Genomic DNA, 25,729 nt, shown 5'->3' with positions numbered 1-25,729 from the left:
TACTATGGAAGTCAATGGCAACCACCAACTGTTTGATTACCAGCAATCTTCAAAATATCTTCTTTTATGTTCAACATAAGAAAGGTTTGGAACGACATGAGGGTGAGTAAATGATGACAGAATTTTCATTTCTGGGTGAACTATCCCTTTAACCGAGCAAAATCATTTTGGCACGCATACATTGCTTTTTGCACGAGTTAAAGCAAAGCCCTCATCGAGCACTTAACTGAGAGAAACGATCACAATTGACCGCCATTTTTAGGAAACCCCTTTAAAATTCGGGTTTGATTGAGATTTAAAAAGATAGTTCATCCCCCCAAAAAAAGAAAATGCTGTTTACTCACCTGATGCACGTACGACTCTTTCTTCGGGGGATTTTTAAATGGCGACTGGTTGCGTTTTTCATCTCGATTACAACGAATAAGGACTTCAGTTTAACACAAAACACCACAAACTGTAAACGTTTCTAGTATTCCACGTCTTCTTAAGACGTATGGTAGCCTATATTTCTGCGATGAACGGACCGAAATAAATCACTGATAATCCTTGAATTTTAAAAGTAACGATGTCCAATGAATGAATTGTTCGTTCGAGTCTAATTTTCTCAATGAATCATTTGATTCCGTTCACAAAAGGTTACAGCTGAACCGCACTTGTTTCATAATTGATTATTGAACTGAACTGACTTGAGCTGAATAATGACAATATTGTCGTCTTAGCGCTGCTTTATTCTGTTATTTTCCCGTTTATTTCTGTGAAGCTGCTTTGAAACAATCGGTAGCCTACTGTATAAAGCGCTATAAAGGTGATTCGATCACAAATCGAATTTGATTCGGTTCTCGAATTCAACTCACTGAATCAACGATCCGGTCACGGCGATTACCAAAAAAAACACACACACACACACACACACACACTTCCTAATGACTTCCTAACAATTGAAATATAGCGCACAAATTGTATGCATAACTTCTATGATAATTTTATATAACTTTTAATTGAATCATGACAATAATTCTGAGTGAATTGTCCCCTTAACTACTGATAGGCTTAAAATTAAGTTTTATAAAAATAAAAATACACTGCAGACTCTGTCAAATCAAGATAAATGAAGTAGAATTTATTGGTTTGGTTTTTCAACATCAGAACTAAAGCACATCATTAGAACACATCACACAAATTTCGTAGTGAAGTAATGCAGACTGCCCTTATTACAGACAAAACTTTCCTGAAGACATTCGAGGCAGATAACAGCACTATCAGAACCGTGCATTCACACAACTATGCAATCACAACATGTTCCACGACGCCCAAGTATTGTTTATTCCATCATTGCCAACATATCAGTGCATGTTTTTTTTTTTTGCAAGAACACAAAGTAAAAACCTGATAGAAGAGAGAAGAAGCTACATTTGGGAATGCATATAGAGAAAGAACTCCTTTAACAGTACTATACGGTTCACTTGTTTATTTACGGGTTTGAAAATTACACAATATGGCATGACCGCCAAACTATTAAACTGAACTCCTGCCATTTCCATCTTCAGTATACACTGACATTTTCATTGAACTGGTGCTTCTGGTTAACGTTTCACTAATCTAACCAATCGTTGAGCGCATGAAATAGTAAACTAGAGTCATGGTAGCAGATGTCATTCCTCACATTCTCATGAATGGTAACCGTCCAGGAGGTCTTGACTATGAATTATCCCACATAGTGCCAGTGATCCCGATGCCCTTTGCCCTAGGAGCCCAAAACAGCGCTAACGTTATTCCCACAGATCCCTATTTCAACACGGCTATGATGTCATTCCGGTTGATTCTTGTTCAGGTTGCACTGCCGCAAGATTGCAAAGATATTTATTTACACATTCCAGACAAGCAGCGGAAAAACCCAGGGCGCTTAAACTGTAAAACAGCAAGAGTAATAGCAAGTGAACGGAGTTCAACCCGGTGACCTTTAGTGATGTTAAACGTTATCTGCGTGGTAAATTCAAAACTAACACGTGGCCTTCAAATGCGATATGAATATCATTTCAATACCTAGAGGACGAGAGATACAGTGCGCTGTGTTTTGAAACACAATATCAGCTGTGGATGCTTTACTGTTCCTGCCAAAGCAGCATTCTTACCCACTGTAACAGCCCTGCCGAGCTCATATCAGATTATACCAACTCAGTGGCCTCAAACCAGACAGGACTGGAAAGAAGCGGTTTACTCGCTCTGCTCTACAATAGCCCTGAAAAAAAAGTGAGCTATCCCACACCCAAGACGACAAAATAAAACAAAAATATCTCCATATAGCATGATAGTAAAACTAACAAACGAGGCTTGTCGATCGTAAACTGGAGGGATTTTCTTTCTTAAGTGCTTACTGGGTGTAAAGTGTCGTGTACCCTGTAAATCAAACATCTAAAATTAACCAAGACATGCATCTGTACTGCAACCAAATCTCCATTTTCATAAGGAAAGTCTGAAGGTTTCTCCCATGAGGCAAGAAAATTAAAGCAGTTAATTAAAAAAAAATTGAAACCCAACAATTACCATATTGTTTTTCAATTATCATAAGTTTTTCTTGATCCTTCCTTATAAACAAAGAGACTCATTTATGAATCAAAAGCTGAATGAATCTGTGTAAATGGTTTTTAAAATCACGCTTACGTAAATTGATGCATTCAATTCAATGTGGCTATTTAAAAGAATAGGTCACCCAAAAATAAAAAAAACTTCTGAAAATGTACTCTCCCTCACTTGCTCATCAGTGGTTCCTCTGAAGTGAATGGGTGCCGTCAGAATGAGAGTCTGATAAAAACATCACAATAAACCACAAGTAATACACACCACTCCAGTCCATCAGTTAACATCTTGTGACATGTAATGCTTGTTTGCAAGATGTGTGATGCGTTTTTAATATCAAACTTACTTCAAATATGTTCTTGGATAACAAATTAGTCTTGGATAGCCTGATAATGAGTCAATTTTCATCAAATTTTCATTTTTGGGTGAACTACTCCTTTAAGTAAGAATGATTTGTCCACAGAAATTCACTCTGCTTGTGTTTCATGGGTTAGGCTCAATGTATCTGACATAAACTGACACGAATCAAGAAATGTTAATACTCATTCTGATATTTTATAACCAAAACACTTGAAATAAAATTTAAACACCAAATGCTCTCAACAAAAATGGAAAGAAAACATTTTATAGTGTGTGAAAACCCTACAGAGGCTTTAATGAATCACGTGAAAGCGCATGAATGAAGAACGGAACCCTGTTCTTCCACAGCCAGAGAAGTGATGCGCTGCCCAGCTGAGCTGCTATCAGCCAATGAGGATGCAGGAAAGAGAGCAGGTGCATGATGGTTTTCGTTCAGTCTGACTTCTTGTCCTGTTGAGCGTCACATATGGCCTGCGTTCAGAGACAGAGCAGAAAGAACGTCACCAACTGATTTGGCGAGTGATTTTGGGTGGCTGACATGACTTCGGGAAGTCTAGCTGTGTCCTGCATGCTTTATACACTGTATATATAAAACTGTATGGGATGACAGAATGGGCTTCACAGCGCTGTGATGTGCATGAAAGCAGAAAGCACCTTGTTGACCTTGTTGCTGTGTGCCGAGCGTGTAACATGCAATGAGTCACGGTCTCTTATGAGCTGCTTATTTATATGTAAACAAGAGAAGCCTATCTATCTGACTCCCACCCTCTCTCTCACTTACACACACTTGAGAAGACTACCAGTCATAACGTTCATGCTTCCAGAGGACGACGACTGACAGGTGCACAGACCTCAGGGTAATAAAAGTACAGAAAAAAGTGAACCGAGAGAGAGTGAGGCAATCTCTTCTAGTAACATCAGCCACATGAGTTTCAATATTGTGAGCTGATTTCTTTTAAGAGTAAACATAATTTGAACCAAACAGCAACTGTTGCAAAGTAAATTAAATAAAAATATTTAAAAGAACAATTAAACACTTTTCTTATTATTCTTCCATGAACTTTCACTAAATGAGTTCATGGAAGAATACAATCAAATTTACCAACAAATCAAAAAAATCCTGCATGCTTACACAAATACATTTAAATTAAAGGGGTCATATGATGCTTTTTTAAAGATCATTATTTTGTGTATTTGGTGTAACAGAATATGTTGACATGCTTTAATGTTCAAAAAACACATTATTTTTCAAATACTGTACATTATTGTAGGTCCTCTATGCCCCGCCTCTCTCAAACCGAACAGCTTGTAACACTCCAAAGAGAAAGGAAAACTTGAAATCGCATCATATGACCCCTTTAAAGTAAAATGGCATGCTAGAACTTTTATGTACACTTTTGAGTGAAGACGTAAGCGAACCAGTGAAATGGTTCATTGAAAAGAACGGATTTGCTGCATTGAATAAGACTTCAACTCGATTGGTACTTATGCATACGAGGCTTAGCATAAGAAATAGAATAAATGTTTAAAGGGGTGGTTGATTGCGAGCTTAGGCCTACCATTAAAAGCTGTGCTTGCACAGGTTCTGCACGATTCTCTTCAATGATATCCTCTGCGTCTCAAATTGATAAGCAATATAGACGACTTCATTGTTTACAATACAACCGGAGCACATGCCGCTATGTTGAGGGGCGGGACGTTTAGACTCGCGCTAGAGGCGGTTTAGCCAATCACAACACACTGGGCTAGCTAATCAATCAGAGCCCATCGTGTATTTCTGAGGGAGGGGCTTCATAAAAGCAGGAAATTATCAGTGAGTTCAGAGGAGAAGGGACAGAGAGGTGTGGAATGAAGGTAAATTATGTGAAAAATAATGCGTTTTTTAACAAACGAAGCATTAACACATGTTAGACTGCACCCCATAAACACACTCAAGCCTATAAAAAAACCAGTCAACCACCCCTTTAACCAGAGACTCGCCAGAGACATCTAAACTCACATACTTCAGATGCTACTGAAATCATTCATCTTTTTTCAGGTCACTTCAGTTATTTGCAGACAGTGAGGCAGCTCACTAGGGTCAAGGAAAGATGTTAGCGGTGTGTCACACGCGTGAGCTCTGACCTGCAGTCTGCCGTGTTCCTCCAGCAGACGGTCGTACTCCACTGTGAGGTTCTCAGCCTGCTTCTTCATGGCCTTCACATCGCTGTCTGACTTCTGAAGAGCTGCACACACAAACGAACAATGCAAACAATAAGTCCTAGAAATACAGGAGTCACGGGATCTAAATGACCTTTTCTGTAGGTCTACAAATTCACCAGGTTACAGTATTGTCACAGGGCCAGACCTTTTGACTTTCAGTGGAATCTCTGGTTCACTTTGTGGCTTATTCTGTCCAAATACTGCTCACTTAGACCAGAAGAGATCATGTGATTGACATATACTACCAATTAAAAGATTTTTTGGGGAGTTGCTAAGTTGCTTTTTTCATGTTTTTTAAGAAGTCTCTTATTTATTTGATCTACAATACAGTAAAAACAGTTATATTGTGAAATATTATTACAATTTAAAATAACTGCTTTCTATTCCAATGTATTTTAAAATGTAATTTATTCCTGTGATGCAAAGCTGAATTTTCAGCATCATTACTCCAGTCTTCAGTGTCACATGATCCTTCAGAAATCATTCTAATATGCTGATTTGCAGCTCAAGAAACATTTCTTATTATTATCAATGTTGAAAACAGTTGTGCTGCATAATATTTTTGTGGAAACTGTGATAAAAGCATTTATCAGGATTCTCTGATAAATCGAAAAAGTAAAAAAAAAAACAGCATTTATTTGAAATAGAATTATTTGTACAATGTAAAAGACTTTACGGTCACTTTTTATTCAATTTAGTGCATGCTTGATTAATAAAAGTATCAATTTGTTTTAAAAAAAAAAATCTTACTGAACCCAAACTGTTGAAACTAAGTGTATAACACTATTCATTTTATTTACAATGACATTTAAATGGCAGGTTGATCTGAAAACTATTAATAAAACAATAGCTGCATGCAAGCTCACTTACTGTTTTCTGCACTACCCTTAAAATGTGCTTTGGTACAAGATGACCCAATGGAGACCTCAGTTTGGGGGTCATCAAAGGGTCATGAACCCTTTAGCACTGTCTAAATACAGTAAACGAGTGGAAGGAGGCGTGGGAATCGATCTTACTAAGCTTATTCTTTTGTAAGAAGTCTAGTTCTGCTGAGGTCATCTTGTGTTGCTCACTGTAGGGTCATCAAAGGAACCGAAGGTTTTTTTGATGTACTCTGAATCCATGTCTGACAACATTAAATAATGAAGCAAGAATGCATTAAACTGAATGCTGTTGAAGTTTAAAAGCAAATAAATGCTTTTAAACTTTCTATTCATCAAAGAATCCTGAAAAAAAATGTATCACAATTTCCACAAAAATACTAAGCAGCATTGATTTCTGAAGGATCATGTGACACAAAAAACTGGAGTAATGATGCTGAAAATTTAGTTTTGCCTCACAGGAACAAATTACATTTTGCATTTTAAAATATGAAATATATTCAAATAGAAAACAGTTATTTTAAATCATAATAATATTTGACAATATTACTGCATTTACTGTATATGCAAATAAATGGAGTCCTGGTGATCAGAAGAGACGTTCTGACCCCAAACTTTTGAACGGTAAATGTTCCAGTAAATGTCTCAATAAATGCTCCTGGTTTTATTATGTGGCCAATTCATTAATGTATTATTGTTAATATTATTCTAAAGAAAAAGTGTTAGTTCTAATAATCTTTGATCAAAATATGGCTTTCACCACCTCTGAAATGACTTTTCTGTTGACACTTCCAATGCCATATTACAGGGAAAAATATTAAACCAATAATATGCCATTTTGCATGATCCAATCAAATAATTACCTTAATACTAATAAACTTCCCAAGTGAAAAAGTACTATATTTAAAATACATTTATTTCATTCTAAGTATAGCTCAAATCTATTAACATATATAGTTAAAATCAAGTTCCATTCTGCTTTTTCAAATATATATATCCAGTTCATCATGTTTCAGAGGTGAAATGGGTTGCAAACAGTTACTTGGAAGGATGTTTTTAGCTAAATATAAGGACAGGGATGTAGCTAGAAAACTTGCAAAACATTTCACCGAAAACCTAAACCACTGTCCTGTAAGGTCTCTCTTTACAACTTCACAGGCCATTCATTAACATAATAAGTTACAGGGAAAAAAACAAGTGCTCTATTTTCCAGGGATTGCAATGATGTTAAAATGAGGTTTATCAATGTTCTCCATCTGTGTAACCAGCTTAGAAGATCCAGTTAGTGAGTAACCATCAACAGTAGCCATTCACATCTGACTGGCCCACTCCTCATACAAACATAAAACATTCTCCAGAAAGATGATTTTAGCCTGTAGACTCACTAAATACAAGAACACTACAGAATAAATGGTATGATCAACTCAAACAACATATGCAGGTAAATACAAAACTCATTTTATGATTCAGCTATTCAAAAGCTGCTTATCTATATGCTAAATGGTGAACAATGGTTTCTAGAGATTTTTATTTAATTTTTTTTTATTCCTCAGTTTATTTGGAGTTATTAGTTAAGTTTGGACTCTAATACTAGTGTGATGCAGGGTTATTATAGTTAACAAACTAAAACTAAAATTAAAACTATTAAAAAAAAAAAAATTTTGTTACAAGAAATAAAATAAACAAACCGAAATAAAAAAAAAAACATTTTATTTCAGCTAGTTGATAAATCAACTGAAAATGAGAAAAATTTAACTTGGTGTACTAAAAAAAACTAAAACAAATAAAAATGAATAAAAACTATAGACATATACTAAATTACAATGCCCAATAAACGCAAAATAAAAATACTAAATCTTTAACTAAAATTCAAATGAAAATGGAAAATATATAAAAAACTGATTCAAAATAATAAATTAATAAAAACTGTAATAGTATGATGAAATAACACTGGTGTGCAGCTTATTGCATGCTGAACACTTAATGTAGCCTACTATTTTTATTTAAATATATTTAAATATGCAGTATGCAAATGTCACATGACCTTATCATGTAGCATGTTTAATTTAGCAAATAGCATCCTATTATAATCTACGGAAAAGTACGGAAAAAAGGAAAATCACAGCAATATTACTTCCGGTTTACACTGGAAATCCGTTGAAAAAAAGGTCATGCATTGTGGGATAAAGCACCACATGTGTACTGCAAGTCCCGAGACCAAGATATCATGAATATTTGGTTTTCCCAGAAGAGAAAGAGTGGAAATGTTAAATGCTATCAGCTAAAATTTTACTGGAAATCTAGTACTTTTACTAAACACAACAAAAGTGACATTTGGATTTCACGGGGTCATTAATGAACAATAACAGTCTGAAACTTCAGTAGCAGTCAGCACTAACTCAACAGTGTGCTCACAGACATCCTGTACTCTTGTTCTGCTTACAAATGAACACATAACCACATGAGGAATATTGTGGTAAAGCTGTCAAGGGTCATGAAAGTTTCTCATATGGGAAAGGAGTTCCACAAATCGTTAAAACCTGACCGAGTGAATATTTTCATGCTAAACTGCTCAAGGTACATGGCCCAAGGCACACAGACATTTTTAAAAGAGCCTTTTCAAAGTCACCTGGACAAGGGAACAAACACAGGGGAGTGTTTTAGTTCTTGTCAAACAAAGGAAAGATGTTTTCTGGCCTCGGGGAACAACTAGATCTGGGTCAGATGTTTTGGATGATGTTTCCTGCAGATATATTAAAAGTAAGTTAAAATACAACTGAAGCACCAAGTTGAAAAGACTACTCTTAAATGGGACATAGAGGAGCGTGAAGATGATGCGAGCTGTGTCGCCCCTTTAATCTAGGAAACTGCATAATTTTTGTCATGTCCTCATACTTTATATTTAGAAACAAGGGTAAATCATATGCAGCTTCCTGTGAATGAAAGATGCAAATTTCTTTGACAAGCTGGCACACTGAAATGCTGCTTTCATAATAAAATATATAAAATTAATATAAATTAAATATATAAATGATAATCATAATTAAATTAAAATTAAATAAAGCTGAACAGAACATTTCATATTTCTCTGTAACCTTGATAGTTGGAACAGGCAGTAATAAAGTCTTAATTTCAACAATCTTGTAGAATATTTTTGTAAACCTACGTTTACTTATATTTCTAAAAAAAAAATAATAATAATAAAATTAACTGCATCAGTATATATTCTGAATATTAATCCCTTCCCTGGTTAAAATATTTAGGAAAATGTGAATATGCAGTAAATTAAAACTTTGAAATGGCACAGTGCAACACAATTTTTTTTTAAATAACTAATTTAATTTAATATTTTTTTATCTAAAACATAAATTGCTCAAGTATTCCCAAATGATTCAATTTATCCCTCTTTGATCAGTCATATTTCTATAGCTGTATGTTATAGATGCTTTCATCTAATTTTAGTTGATAACAGACCAAAATAGAAAGTACTGTGCCTTGCACCCCAGAATCATTTATATATACGTACGTGTCAGATAAAAGTCCAATAAAACAATACAAATTTATAAATACAGTAACATTCATCACACTTAAAACAACATCAAGAAATTTTATTTTCCTGTTATTATTATTGTTGCTGATGTAACAGTTATTATTAATACATTTATATTTAATAATAATAATAATACCGCAGGGCTCTACAGTGCGACCATTTCACTTGCATTTGCGACTAAAAACTACTGCGTATGAAAAAATATTTAGGAGCACCAGTGCTACTGACCCGATCAGTATATGTGTGTTTGCGCTCAGGGGAGCATCAAAGGTTTCTACTTGCAATGTGTTTTTGCAGCGTTGAGTAATGGATCACAGATTTCTGTTGATCCCTTGAACACAATGTTAATCAGAATACACTCACTGCTGGAAACACTGGCGTTTTGTTCAGTGCTGAATTATGTAAGCTCACGAATCCTCTCATTATGACAAACAAAGTGTAGACAGGGTGTAAATAAGAGATTCATTGTGCAGTGTAGGGAGCTTCGTTGATTATAATGGAACTTTGTGAGATCGCGATGATATTGCATGATTTTGCTCTATTTCGTCAATGAAAATAGTTTCAAACAAAGTTACAGCTGAGCCGCTGCACATCTCCAAGCAAACACCGTGGTGTTTCATTTATGAATGAACATGCGTTTTTAAACAAATCTAGTGAGTCAATGACTACATTTACATGGACATCAGTAATCTAATTATTTACCTTATTCTGAATAAGACAATATTACGATTAAGGTGTTTACATGAGTTGCTTTTAGAATATTCCTTTCATGTTCCCGTTTTATGGTAGATTCTTAATCAGAGTATTGTCTTAATCGTATTAAAATCAGAGTATTGTTGTCCATGTAAACGTACTGAATTATTCAATTACCCATTCATAAAACAGTCACTTCGTTCCTGAATGAATGAGCTGTTTGAATGAATCAATTGAGTGGATGATTCAGTGATAAAATCAGTGACTTGTCGCCACCTACTGGCCGTTTTAGTTTAATTTTTAACGGGGTCCTATTATGCTTTTTCACTTTTTCAACTTTAGTTAGTCTGTAATGTTGCTGTTTGAGCATAAAAAAGATCTGCGAAGTTACAAAGCTCACAGTCCACTTCAAATTGATTTTGATGCAATATTTACACTGAAGCTCGCAGGCGGCTATGGTAAGGGGCGTGACATTTCCCGACCAGGCGCCGAGTGGTGCCAATCACAACGCACACTGGCTCAGCTAACCAATCACAGCACATTTCGTATTGCAGAAGGCGGGCCTTCATTTGATACAGGAACTATTCGAGCCGTTCATGCCAGACTGGGGAGAGAGGTGTTGTAATAGTGTAAAATATGTGAAAAATAATGTGTTTTTTGGGGTGTTCTAGTACACAAGTGCTCCTAAAAAGAAAAGTAAGCATAGAGCCCTGTAACAAGAACAACAATAACAATAATAATAATAATTATTATTATTACTATTAATTTATTTATTATTATTAATACATTTATTTATTAATAAAGAAATAAACCAATATATAAATAAATGCCCTATGCAGACATATTGTAACATTCACAATGCAAATTTCCCTCTCGAGTTCATCCAGATCATTTATGGGAACAAATCAGCAAAAACACTGTGCAAAATTGGCACATTAATGACGTCACAACCACATGACCGCCTACATTACGATACGTGGAGATTCGCCAGTCATAACAATGATCATTTATCTATACAGTAAAGCCTTAATGGTACAAGTAGCAATAACAGCCTGCTAAATTCCCACAGAAAGGGTGAAAATGGTAAAAATGAACTAAAATAAAACATATACAGGTGCATCTCAACAAATTAGAACATGGTGACATGCCAATCAGCTAATCAACTCAAAACACCTGCAAAGGTTTCCTGAGCCTTCAAAATGGTCTCTCAGTTTGGTTCACTAGGCTACACAATCATGGGGAAGACTGCTGATCTGACAGTTGTCCAGAAGACAATCATTGACACCCTTCACAAAGAGGGTAAGCCACAAACATTCATTGACAAAAAGCTGGCTGTTCACAGTAACCGTTGTTCATGTGAACTCAAAGACAGCCTGATGCTTTGTTTATAGACTATTTGTGGGTGGCTGTTAGTTGTGTCACCTATCAATTCGTGTCGATAAAGTTTAATAGGGTAAATCCTGTATAGTGATTTATCCTATATAGTGCTTGCATAAAGCAAGTAGTGCATACAAATATACATAACAGCTAAATTACAAGTGTAAGTCATTGTAATCCCTCGAACACCCCCCATATAAAAAAAAAAACAAGTGGGCTCCCCCAAAGACCACGGTATTGTTTGAACACTGAAAACGACCCATTCCAACCATCAAGCCCTCACAAAAACTATCAGTGCTTAAATACCAAAGGATCAGTCTTAGCTAATTGCATTATGAATTATTAAAAAACTATTTCACATAACTAATAGCTGCAATAGAACTAGATTTTATGAAGCAGAACCGTGCAAGATTCATGATCTTATTCACATTCAATTGTGAGAGCGCTCCAATAACTGCTTGGGGACCAATGATGGAGAACGATCAACAGAGATGAGAGATCAATACAGGCCCTTTAAAGGGTCATGTGCCGTTCTCACCTCGTCCCCTCACAGTACAGCCCCGTTAGCATCTATACATGGATTATGCATTCAAGTCTATCAATAATAACCGCAGCAAAACAATCACAAATGCCGGTCAGGTCATCTCACCCCGTCAAAGGACACTCGTCCTGTACAGACGCTTCAAGAACAGAGCGGGAGATTTACAGGCCTCATTATGCCAGGGTAAAACTTAATTTACTAAATTGAAATATTCCACCATCTGTCACTCAGTACGGCTTGTGCTCTTGTTTATGGCTCGCTCTGTGGTTACAACATTTGACAGACGTGAATTATGGCGGTGTGTGTGTGTGTGTGTGTGATAACCCACGTGTGCCATGCTTCTGCATGGGGTGACAGCATGCAAAGATCAATGTGGTGACTTACTGCACGTCAGCACTGTAATTGAGCCACGCAGTGCTGATCTATCCCAGCATTCCCCACGCTCAGGCATCTACATACTAACAAACTACAACTGCTAAAGACAATAACACAGCATGTGATAGCCGTTTGCAGGGCTTTTATTAACTAATTAGACGTGCAAGGAAATAACAGTGTTTGCAAATGTCATACAATATGTGAGACGTTTCGCAACTGTCATAATAGTCAGTGCATGCCTTTTTTTTCTTGACTACAAGAATCAATAGGCATAGACAGGAACACCAGATCAATGACAATTCAGTGTCAATAAATGTAAAACAGAGGACCAATTGCAATTTGTTATGCAAATATTAAGATATTACAAAATAGAATATCTTAATTTTAAGAAAAATATTAATAAATACTACAAGAAAAAAAAGACAAAATAAAATTAGAAATGGTGCCATGGCAACTAACTGAAATAAATTTTAAGTTAAAGTACTAAAATTACTAAAATTAAAACAAATTAAAGCTATATGGAAAAAAACAAAAACTAATAAAAATGACAAAAGCACATAAAAAATTACTAAAACTTAAGACTAAAAAATAAATTTGGAATGATATAAATAAAAGCTAATTCAAAATATTAATAATATTATAATAGTATATAAATACCACTAATAATGCTTATTTGCATTAAACATAAAAATGCCATAATACCTAGACTCTGTGCTGAAAAAAATGCAATGCTAGTTAAATGATACTATTTAGTGCACTACTTTGGAAGCCCTAAAACTTTAAAACTTTAAATAAAATAAAAACTAAATTAACAGAAATGTAAAAAAAAAAATTTTTTTTTAAAAAACTGATTATATAAAAAAACTAAGCTGAAAAAGTAAACTAGAAATTAACAAAAATAATAATTAAATTTAAAAAATCCAAACAATAATAGCACTGTGTTGAACATGCCATGAAGGCCACTGGGAAATTTTCAAACTTAAATCTATTTATAAGTGTAATGCTTACAAACTAACAACAGAACAAACAAGACTAAAATTATCTATCAAACAATGCTTGAAATGAGTCTGTCTGTTAACCAATTCAGTCTGAACTACCATCAGAAGTTTAATACTCGGGGTCAGAAGTTTAGAACAAACCCTAACCAGAATGCTTGAGAAATATCAATACAGTGCTGTAATAATAACTAATCATTGACACACAGCCATAAATGAGTTTGATAATGTCAAGGCTGCCACAAGCAGACACGAGTCATCGGAGTGTCATCATATGTTTTCTACTATAAGGGCACAAACTAGCACTCGGTACTTTCTCCTTTCACTGCATTTGAAAAGGCCTGTCAACATGGAACTGTTCTATTGAACTGTAGTTCCGCTCTACATTGTTTATAATGTCAGTTATTTAACAGATGTTAATTATACAAAGTGGTTGGCAATTCCATTGAATTTCCCTGGAAGTCCACTGAACGCAAATGTGTTTCAGTGTCTCAAGAGCACAATGATGAAAGCTCATCACCACCTATAAAGTTTCAATTATCAACCACTAAACCAAACCTCAATATTTGGGTTACTTGCCCTACTTAAAGATGCTATCAACAATGTCTTCTTGATATGTAATATTATAACAACTAGAACAGTCAAAATATTTTCCTGTTTATATTCCCAATTTCCTAAATATATTCCTACTCATTTTTATAAAAATTACTGTATGAAATGTATTAATTTTTAAAAATATTTTTATAAAAACTATTCTCATCATAATATGTACACATGTAGGTAACTACTGTTGAAATGTTTGGGGTCAGTATTTTTTTTCTTTGAATACTTTTATTCATCATGGACACTAAATTTTTTTAAATTTTCAACATTAATAGTAAAATAAAATATTGTTTATTATTTCTTGAGTATGGAAAGTAATTATTTTAAATTGTAATAACATTTCATAATATTACTGTTTTGACATATATCAAATAAATGCATACCAAATAGAAATGTATTAATTTTAAAATATTTTTATAAAAACTCATAAATATGTACATATACATATACTACTGTTCAAATGTTTCTGGTTATTTTTTAAGTATGTATTTTATTTATTTATTTATTTTGAATACTTTGAATACTTTTATTCATCATGGACACACTAAATTTTACACTGTTTTCAACATTAATAAAAAAATTTTTCTTGTGTATGGAAAGTAATTATTTTAAATAGTAATATTTCACAATATTACTGTTTTTACTGTATTTTTGATCAAATAAATGCAGCCTTGGTGAGCATTAGAGACTTCTTTAAAAAATATATTTTTTAAAATTAAAAAGTCTTTACAACCCCAAACATAAAAGCCTAATCAAAAAAAAAATTAAATAGTAACATATTTCTTTTTGGGTCATAAGGAACAAAAGTGTTGGCATTTTCTAGCCATTTATATTTCTTACCACAAAAAAAGGGTCACCAAGCAGATGGCCAGTAACTCAACATTTCAAGTAATTTTACTGGCATCTAACAGTACGTGAGTGTCAAGTGTTACTTTTGGACACTTCCACATAGTCTGTAAATTCTAAACCCATTTCTAGACATAATGTGAACCTCTGCCCTCAAGTGGTAAAGTGCAAAGTCTGCAGCACTGTGATATTGATGGACAGTGTGAGAAATGAAGAACATTTAACAAACCAGAATGACTCATGAGAACATGTGATGTTAAAGCATTACTAATGAAGTGCATGTGGGATCACAACTAAATCACAAACATGTTAGCAATAATTCAAGAATAAATAATCTCAAAATTACAATTCTGTCATCATTTTAGTCATTCTCATGTCTTTCCAACACCATAATTTATTTTTTTGAATTAGGTCACTATAGAGCAGCTTACCAACTTCTTATTTTGTGTTGGTCATAGACATTTACAATCACATGAGGGTGAGCAAACAATGACAGAATATAAATTTTTGGTTGAACAGTTTCTTAATACAGCATATTCATCACAGTCCCTCCCCTGTTCAACTGTCCCACCCACACGTCCCGTAGTTACACCACTGGTCATTAACCAGGTACCAGGTAAAGGTAACCGCACCTTGAAAGCCTTTAGGGTCATGAAAAGGCTTTACTATTAGACTGGCATTTTCATGCACAACTCTCTCACCTCCTGCAGTTTCTCATTTTCCTCCATGTACTTCTTCGCAGCATCATTTGCTCCCTCTGCCTGCTTTTTAAAGGCTTCATTAGAGGCCATCAGTGTAGCCTGCTGAGACAGCAGAGTGGCCAGACGTCTCAAAAGCCTGGAGGGAAAAAAACAACATTTACTAAACAGTCAGTGTGTATCTGATCATTACAGCTCACCACAGCAGCCTACGTTGCGATTCTGCATTGTACTGACACAGATTTTGCCATAATTATTGGTGCTTGAAAAGGCAACAATCTCTATTACTATTATTTGAACAAACCGTTAAATCTAAACACTGAACTTCATTATGTAACTCGTCCTACACGTTTCTGCTCCAGACATCAAAGATTCCTCAAATCTTGTGGCTTGATGAGGAGACATGTGCTGTTACTTTTCTGCAATTTTCACCTTCCAGACAATAAAACAGGTGGGGGAAAACATACCAGATATGGCCCATATCTAGAGTACAGAATATCATACACAGGTTTAGGGTCCCTTTTGACCACATCCTGTAGCAAACCTACCAGTACTACTTTATGATGTTATTAAACGAACAAATGCATTAAATATTAAACATTCTATAACACTTATTTTACAATTTCTTAAACATTCTACACTAAATTCTTAATAAAAATAGTTTATGTAGAATTTACCATAATGAATTTATGATGAATCATATAATTCAAAAGTTGTTTAGGATCAGTGATATTTTTAATATTTTTTAAAGAAGTCTCTTATGCTCATCATGGCTGCATTTATTTGATTAAAAATACAGAAAAAAACAGTAATATTGTGAAATGTTATTATAATTGATATAATCGATTTAGAAAATAATCAATTTTAATATACTTTAAAATATAATTTATTTCTGTGATCAAAGCAGTATTTTCAGCATCATTACTCCAGTCTTCAGTGTCACATGATCCTTCAGAAATTATTCTAATATGCTGATTTATCATCAATGTTGGAAACAGTTGTGCTGTTTATGTAATCTTTTTTTGAACCTGTGATACTTTTTTCAGGATTCTTTAATGAATAAAAAGTTTAAAAGAACAGCATTTATTAAAAATATAAATATTTTCTAACAATGTAAGTCTTTACTATCTCGTTTTATCTATTTAACACATTCTTGCTGAATAAAAGTATTAATTTCTTTAAAAAAATAAAATAAAAAAAAATTACTGATTCCAAACTTTTGAACGGTAGTGTATATTGTTACAAAAAGATTATATTTTAAATACATGCTGTTCTTTTGAACTTTTTATTCATCAAAGAATCCTGAAAAAAAGTATTGTTTCCTACACTGACAATAAATCAATGATTATTTTAAATTGTAATAATATTTCACAATATTACAGTACATTTTCTGTATTTTTTAACTATTTTTTTTTTATCTCCAGAAGCATGCATAACACTTCTAGGAAACACAGATGTGCATTAATCACCACAACAAAATCAGCATAAACAAATGAGTAACTACTGCTCGACAATAGGCAAATATCACATGGTTTTTGCCAGCCTAAATCCAGTGTATAGCTTTTGGCTATTCTCCTCATTTAATACCGTCACTCTTCTACAATTTCATAGAGCCAGATGAGCCGAGAAGCACAGGCTGATGACATCTGAACCGTGTGCTCGAATGCAGCATGCATTGCCTTCATGTCAGTGCCCACACGTGTAAAAGGGTTCAAGGTTTTGAAAAAGGCTGTTGTGACCAAAAAGCAGATGGGTTTAACCAAGGACAGCCACAACTTGCATAAATTCGAGAGAAGCCCACATTTTGGTCAAATGCTCTGTATGACGTAACACGGTGATCTGAGTTGATCTACAGTAGATTCACTTTAACCTCTCGTGATTTTTAAATTTGCCATTTTTAAATTTTTTAGTTGGTGCAAGTGCTTATACAGTACAGACAAATACAAACAAAACAATAATTAAAAAATGTAATATTTTCACTGCAACAAAAATGTCCTGTTCAAAAATAATAATTTCCATTAGAATCATAATAAATTAAAGGCAGCACAACGAATACTGCATATACTAATCATGCATAAATACTTCACAATTAAAAAAATATATATTTTAAACAAAGAAACAAATTTTTATTGCCATGAAAATAATGCTACAATACTTAATGGGCTTCACCCTTCTTGATATACTCTATGAGATTAAAAAATACATTAGATTATTTTGCAATAAAAAAAGTGTGTCATGAATACTTGATCATATTTAAGGTTAGATTATTACAGCTTTTCAGATGATGATGACTGGTTACATGTACATAATATCAGAATCAATAAAGCCAGAGAAGAAAAAGGAAGAAAAAGTATAATACCAGATGCATGTGTATAAAATGTCGAAAATAAAAGAGAAAAAAAAGTTCCAAACATCCATAAAAGATTCATTTACTTAGAAGAGATCAGAGAATATCTCCTTAATTTAATGTATTTCTCTTACCCCACTAAAAATTTTTGTCTTATTTTAAGCATAAATCTAACTAAATTTTGTCAGGCGCCAGTGGACTAAGACAAATAGACTTAATATTTAATTTAATAGATTTAATATATATTTTCTAAAAACAAGTTATTTTTGTCATGTTTGCCATTCTCTTGCATTAACCACTGAACAGCCCTTAAACTAAACATTGGAATCATCCACAGCTACTGCATCCTAACATGCCTGAAGCACATGTCAAGCCGTCATGCGCCACTTCAGTCACCTTTGTGGCATCTGTGCATTTGCTGGCAAGGTGGAGGAGGTCCATTTTGTAACAGAAGTCATGGCCTTTTGGCCAGCGAGAACGCCATGAACACCGGCTAAATATAATGCCATCACCAGTTGCTTGAGCACATGTCCTGCAGCTGTCCACATGATTATGAAAACGACACTCAAGCCCGGCAGTCAAGGGAAGTAGTATCACTAATGGATGTAATAGTCATGCAGCAGGATATAAATAACCTGCCATTCAGAGAAAATATGGTGAAACCCCTGTATGGGAAAACTATGCAGATCTGGGAGACTCTCTAATGTTACGTATAGAGCACAACAACAAACCGGCCAATTGGGATGCGGGAAGTTAAGTACCCGTGGATGAGGTTTGTGAATGGAAACAGTGTGGGGGACCCCCAACCGGCTTAACATAAGATTCTTTCCATGTCTACTGTAATATAGCAACATATTCTGCTCTCTGTCTGCCCCACACGTACACAACTCATTCACCTTCATGACTATAAATAAAGACACTGTCTCCAATAAGGTGGGGATGCAAGATAAATCTGTGCTAGAGAAATCAGGAAGCTAATTGGCATGACAAGCAATTTATGTATAGAGAACATTAATGGATTTTCACTTTCAGTGTGGAAAAATAAATAAAGCTGGCCCAGGGTTAAGGAGAGGAACTACAGCCTTAAATAATGATTTTTGGTGCATTTAACCATTTTGACTTTTGAACTACCAAAATTTCAGAAAACATACAAAATAATATTCAAAAATGTTTTAAAAAATTCCTTTGTATGATTTTATATCACCTTGGCTCCCTCAAAAGCCACTATGACTGACATTTTGCATTGAGCAAAAACAGCTCATGTCACAAAACTAATTTTAGATATAACTTGTTTCGGTGGCATTTTATGGGCTTTTCATCTTTAAAAAAAAGAAAAGAAAAAAAAGATGCATTTAAAGTACAAAGTATTTAATTAATGCACAAAGTATTTAATTAAACATTTTAACAAAATAAAAGGGTCTAACTATTGCATACACCCCGGTTCCCTCGACAAAAACCCAAATGGATTTTTCATGCTCTTCAGTCTTTATTAAAAATCTACAAGCAATAAAGTAAGAATAGTTTGCAAGACTGCATCACTCTATTACCTATCACTTAGTTGTGGATCACATTTCAAAATAAAAGTCTCATGAGGCTTCTATATACTTATACTATCAAACATGCACACATTTGCATACTATAACAAATTTGCATATTTAAAAAAAATGTATGAGTAAAGTCTAGATTACTTATTGTCATATGCTAGAAGTGCCAAAAATGTTAGCCATTTCACCTTTTGTAGTTCCCCTTATCATCCTTATCATAATATGAACAGTACACGCTGTAATATCATTTATCATATCAATAAATTTGATAATATTTGAACTAAACATCACTGATAAAAATTCTAACGGAACATCTTTTGTTATGACACAAACAACCTATCTGTCCTGAATATCCTTGAGTGGGCGGACGGTCTGATTTGATTGACGGATGAGGTCTGCAGCACTGGGCTGTAATTGGCTACAGTGACAGTTGAGAAGCGTTACAGAAGTTGAGGACAAAACCTAGTAAAAACAACTTGTAGTTTTGTACACCAAGGGTACTAAATGTACACACGGCAAGCCCTTAATGAGAGTACGAAAAAATCTTTGAGAGTAAATATGTTATTTGCCAGTTGGATGGTAATTTTAGTGGGTACTGCAATATAACACAGGATGAATCAACTTGTGCATTGTCTTATAAATACACTCCTCAGGGATTGAACGTGTCGAACCCAAAGACCCTCTTATGATAGTCCGGGTGAAGTTCTGTTTACAAGCTTGGTCCAGAAAATCTGCTGGGAGCCATCAACCAAAGCAACACTTAGACCGTGCAACTGATCGTGTTCAGAAAACCAGTGCCAAAGAGAGACATGTTGAGGTGGGCAAAATACAGAAACGAGAGAGACCTGCGGGAGAAAGTGGCATAGAGAGAGTCATGGGGAAAAAACACTCACAAACACAGGAGCAGAGCGAAGCCGGCGATGTATTCGTTCCTCTGGGCTCTGAAGAGCTTCATGTGGATGTGCTCAACGGCCACGGGGTTGTTGCTCAGATCCACTTTCTCTGTCAAACTATATTTTCTTATTTCTCTAAATGCATCTGTAGAGGCAGAAATAAAAAACTTTTCAAAAATTTTCATTCATAAATCTAGTTCAATCAATGCAAAATACAAGGGCTGTCAAAATTATGTATTAACAGTTAAATTTGTTTTTACTTTAATTATTGCAGATTTAATTATTGCATACAGTCATTCACACAAATTCCCAAACTTAACACATAATATAATTAGTTTAATTTATCTTTCTTTTGACCTTAAAAAGGTCATATTCTACACTTTTAAAGCATTTTATTTTTCCCTGAAGAAACGCAGAATGTAACTCAATCTTCAAGTCTTGCAATAAAAACAGTTAAAATTTTGTTTTAAACCTTTAGAGCTTTATACACTACTGTCAGTAGGACATAGGGTTCAGTAAGATTTTATTAATGTTTTTGAAATAAGCTTCTTATACTCACCAAGGCTACATTTATCTGATCAAAAAATACCGATAAAAAAAACAGTAATTTTGTGAAACATTATTACACTTTAACAATGCTAATAATATTTTATTAACTGTATAATATTTAATAACTGCTTTCTATTTTAATATATTTAAAAATGTAATTTATTCCTGTGATGTCAATCTGAATTTTCTGTGCCCAAATTTTTGAACAGTAGTATATGTTAATGATCTGTCATGACTAACTATCTTTTTCATATAAAAAAATGAATAACCCTGCCAAATTGCTGAATACTAAAGCACTGATATGTAAATATAGGCAGTCATCAATACAGCAATCAGTTCTGAATGACCTGCTTTTGCAACTTTTAATAATGATACATCCTCTTTAACTTCATAATGACTTAATTGCCATGTGATGGTGTATGTAGATTTATGCAGAAACCTAAGAATGAACAAGACTGCTTAATGAGAACAATGCAGTGAGGTGTTTTCAAGCTCACCTACGAGCAGAAAGACAAGAATACAAATGATGACGATGAAGGCAGTGTTTCCATACGTCGTGATGACAGTGACCAGTCTAGACTTGAAAAATTTGCTCCATCTACAAAGGCAACAAGAGAGATAACATCTTAATTAACAGAGGGCAAAATAAAACATAAGATAACACAAATCTCTCAAAAAGTCCAAAGAACATCATTACGGTTTACATTTCTCCTAGGGCTGTGCAATTAATCGCATGCGATTGTCAAGCGTATCTAGTCAGTAAAGCCGGTTCCGTGATTAGTAGTAAATCTCCATCACCTGCTTTCAGATGGAGCGGCATTTACTACACAGAGCCGTAGATCACTGACAAGCTAGGCAATACCACGTTCATAATCGCAGATGAATCGCATTCGATTATGAATGCTATATTGCGTAGCTTGTCAGTGAACTACGGCTCTGTGTAGTAAATGCCGCTCCATCTGAAAGCAGGTGCTGGAGATTTACTACTAATCACAGAACCGGCTTTACTGACGAGATGCATGACAATCGCATGCGATTAATTGCACAGCCCTAATTTCTCCTACACACCAAAAAAGGAGCACATACAGGTGTCTTTGAGACGCATTCTTGTTTTGGTTTGTGTTTTGAGGAGTCTGTGCAAAATTCTCAGAGTGCTTCTTTGTGATTCAAAGAAAATGTTGTTTACCAAAGTGTCCCAACCTTGCAACCTTTAAAATGACTTGAAGGTCATGTGAATGCTCTCAAATTAAGAAATGACTCTCTCACAAGACTCCTATTCAAAATCTGTTCGTGGAATAAAAGCATTGAACAGAATTTAATTATCCTGGTAATGCTGGAATCAAAATAACCAACTCAGCTCAACTCAGCTAAATGTGTGTGAGATTCATGTTTTAGGGCTTTAACACAGCAACAATATTTAGCCACAAATGGACAGATTTTAGTACTGGCAACATTCTGGAATCTTTCCTGGAAAGAGGTTGAAGTAAACTGGTGTGAGAGAATTAAATGTTTTTAAAACATGATGACTATCAGAGATTATTAAGATTACTGTGGACTAGGTTTGTCGCGATAGACGGTGAGCCGCAACACCGGTTACGTCACTTGCCAACCGCGTCACCGACCCCCACCGTCGTTTTGATTTTTTTATAGTAATAAAAATAATTTAGTTCAGTAAAAGAACAGACACTACAATTAAAAACTGAACGCGGCTGTTCAATCCAGTTGAACGACAGATGCATCACAGATCACATTTCATTTCTCCAGTGAGGAGAGTGAGTCGAGCTGACTGACAAGAAGAGTGGGTTGAGACAGACAAGACGATCCCGGATTATTTAGTTTCGACACGAAATGTAAAAGCGCCTGTTTGGCAATATTTTGGATTTTGAAAAGCCTGTTGACTTTTGCCGTTTATCTAAGGTGATTTTGGAAGTTTTTTTAAACATTCGTTTCTTATTTAATTGGTTCCACATTGTTTGCTGATTTTTACTTTATTTAAACTTTGTGTCATTTATTTATTTTATTTGACATTCGTTTTGCTAATAAACATTCTACGTTTCTTATTTATTTGGTTATATATTATACATGTTTACTTATTTCCAGTTTTGTATACCTATTAAACTTTATGTAAGTTATTTGTTATTTTATATTAGGCATAGCCTGCCCTATAGCATGGTGTAATTTTATTTGTTTTGTTAATAAAAGTTAATATATGTTTTATATATACACTAAAGTGAGTTTGAAGTTGTATTTTGATGTTGCATTCAAGCAATTGACGCCGAACTGCAGCTAATTCAAAATTGAAAGTAAAATGCGCACAGCGCTTTTAAGCTATTTAAAAGCGAAGGAAAGCGAGGAAAAGAGGGAAAATTCAAACGAACTAAAAACGAACAATTGCTTTACTCCGAATTGCCGCTATTTGAAAGTGAAAGTAAAATGCGCACACCGCTTTTACAAGCTATTTAAAAGTGAAGGAAAGTGAGGAAAATAGGGAACGCCCCCGCGGTGATACCGGTATTACCGGTGTTGTCACACGTCGATTAACCGGTGGGAAAATTTCCTCACCGTCACAACCCTACTGTGGACCTTTAACTTAAATGAATAGTTCACCCAAAAATGAAAATTTGTTGTAAATGTACTCACCCTCAGGCCATCCAAGATGACGTAGATGAGTTTTTGTTCCTTCATTGGAACAGATTTGAAAAATACAGCAAATTTACCAAACAGGTGATATTTCATCACAATAATAATCCACAAGCCCATCAATAAAAGTCTTAAGAAGCAAAGAGCTGTGTGTTTGTAAGAAACAATAGAGTCCTCTATACATATTGCTTTCTACAGTGAAAAAGTTGTCTCACCTGAATCAGGACAGAAATACGCACAGATCAAGCACTGTTGACAAGTGAAAACAGTCCAAAATAGTTATTCTAAACAAATATGTCGCTGGATTTTATGTGAGAGAACAACAGGTGATGGACTTTTTCACTGGAGGAAGCATTATTATGGATTATGGTAGTAGGTTTAAAAGTTAAAAACATCATGACGAATTTGTCTCTTACAAACACGCAACTTTTCACTTCACAAGTTGTTAATTGATGGACTCATGTGGATTACTTGTAGATTATTGTGATATTTTTATCAGCTGTTTTTACTCTCATTCTGACGGCACCCATTCACTGCATAGAATCCACTGGTGAGCAAGTGATGTAATGCTAAATTTCTCTAAATCTGTTTCCATGAAGAAACAAACTCATCTACATCTTGGATGGCCTGAAGGCGAGTTAAGTTTCAGCAAATCTTCATTTTTGGGTGAACTACTGCTTTAACGTGTTTCAACAACATCTGAAACTCACCGTTTTGGGGAGATGAAGGGGACACATAGAAGTAGTACAGCAAACACCTCAGCATACAGAAACGTTGCCACGGCCGTCCATTGAAGACTCATGACGGCTACCTGTAAGTCTATGAGAACATATCAGCAGTGATCAGCCTAACCGATTACATGCACATTATTAACCAGACCCTGTAAACATTAATTAGCATTAAGAATGTGAAATGCACAAGGTTATGACAATATATTGTACTACGTTTGAACAAAAGCCCTGATGCAAAGCACACTCGTTCCTTTTATTTATTACACCATGTAAGAAATGCAGACACGCAAGTGCTCTGGTGATGCTCATTAAAATCGATACAACAGCACCATCTTATGTTTACTACAAAAAAGCCCCCAGCCACAAGATGAAACCATCTCTGAGGCCTTTACAAATTATGAGACATGATCAATAACCAACTCATGTCAAATACAAAGAGAAACTACTTGGTTTTGGTTACATCTCAACTGGTAAAAGCAGCTCACAGAGAACAATTTCGGTCATTAAAGACAAGAAAATTAGCAGGAGCAAGTGTATTTATCAAATAATTCATAACAGATTAAAATATTAAAGGCAGGGAGTCATGATTCCATATTTAAACGTTTGATAATAAGGCAAGGAATAAACATTTGTTGATAGATCTCATCAAATATAACATACGATTGAATTAATTACAAATGTATTCTGTCAAAGTACATCTGCTTAGACTGGCTGCAAATAAGAGCAAAATAAGACTTTAAACTACTAGTTGATATTAGACATATATATACACACACGCGTATGAATAATGGGAATACATAATGTAAACAAACACACATACATAAACATGTCTCTGTCAGAGCAGCACAACATGTGTAAATTCGCATTATTTGAGGTACACATACAATTAACCGCATTCACAAGAGCGCTGATTATGACTAAGGTGTAAATAATTAAATAATTGCATTAGAACTTACAGAATTTGACGTAAAAGCAGAAATATTCACAGAAAGGCCTACAGGAATGTGTCAAAACTCTTGCTGCACTCTGATCCCACCCCACACTAATCTACTTCCGGCTTGTGTGCCAACTCATTCTACACGTGACAACTTCCCGCGTCAAAACCGGGAAATGCTAGCATAAAAGTCTCTGTTTAATAAAATTAAATGACAAAATATATATTTATAATTAAAGTAAAAAAATAAAATAAAAAAGTTTAAAATAAATAAATGTTTTTCTTGTCAGATGCAAAGCCCATATCATGTGAATTGTGTGGAAAATTGAACACCAGAGATTTTGGGGTTAAACCCCCTATTACGATGACATATCACATTGCAAATCACATTCA

At 34.6% G+C, this 25,729-nt stretch overlaps 1 protein-coding gene across 1 annotated transcript; it reads right to left on the bottom strand.

Annotated features, from left to right (window-relative positions):
- Window positions 1-2,806: 2,806 nt before the first annotated feature.
- bcap31 (B cell receptor associated protein 31) lies at window positions 2,807-25,466 on the bottom strand. Its single transcript, XM_016546473.1, has 8 exons — window positions 25,359-25,466; window positions 24,382-24,490; window positions 21,529-21,629; window positions 20,483-20,627; window positions 15,675-15,837; window positions 15,572-15,641; window positions 5,062-5,162; window positions 2,807-3,408 (listed from the first exon to the last, which is right to left on the bottom strand). Exons 2-8 carry the CDS (start codon window positions 24,471-24,473, stop codon window positions 3,370-3,372), a joined length of 711 nt encoding a protein of 236 aa, XP_016401959.1. The 5' UTR covers window positions 24,474-24,490; window positions 25,359-25,466; the 3' UTR covers window positions 2,807-3,369.
- Window positions 25,467-25,729: the final 263 nt, after the last annotated feature.

This window comes from Sinocyclocheilus rhinocerous, unplaced genomic scaffold (assembly GCF_001515625.1).
Source record: "Sinocyclocheilus rhinocerous isolate Xijiao unplaced genomic scaffold, SAMN03320098_v1.1 scaffold99, whole genome shotgun sequence".
NCBI classification, from domain to species: Eukaryota; Metazoa; Chordata; class Actinopteri; order Cypriniformes; family Cyprinidae; genus Sinocyclocheilus; species Sinocyclocheilus rhinocerous.
This window is presented reverse-complemented; position numbering and strand designations above follow the sequence as displayed.

Excerpts from the sequence above, each read along its gene's own strand:
- bcap31 (XM_016546473.1), bottom strand. The coding sequence starts at position 24,473 with ATGAGTCTTCAATGGACGGCCGTGGCAACGTTTCTGTATGCTGAGGTG. Across the intron at positions 21,630-24,381 it reads CCCTTCATCTCCCCAAAACG|ATGGAGCAAATTTTTCAAGT; the intron begins GTGAGTTTCAGA and ends TTGCCTTTGTAG. Across the intron at positions 5,163-15,571 it reads TGTAACTACGGGACGTGTGG|CTCTTCAGAAGTCAGACAGC; the intron begins GTGGGACAGTTG and ends TTGTGTGTGCAG.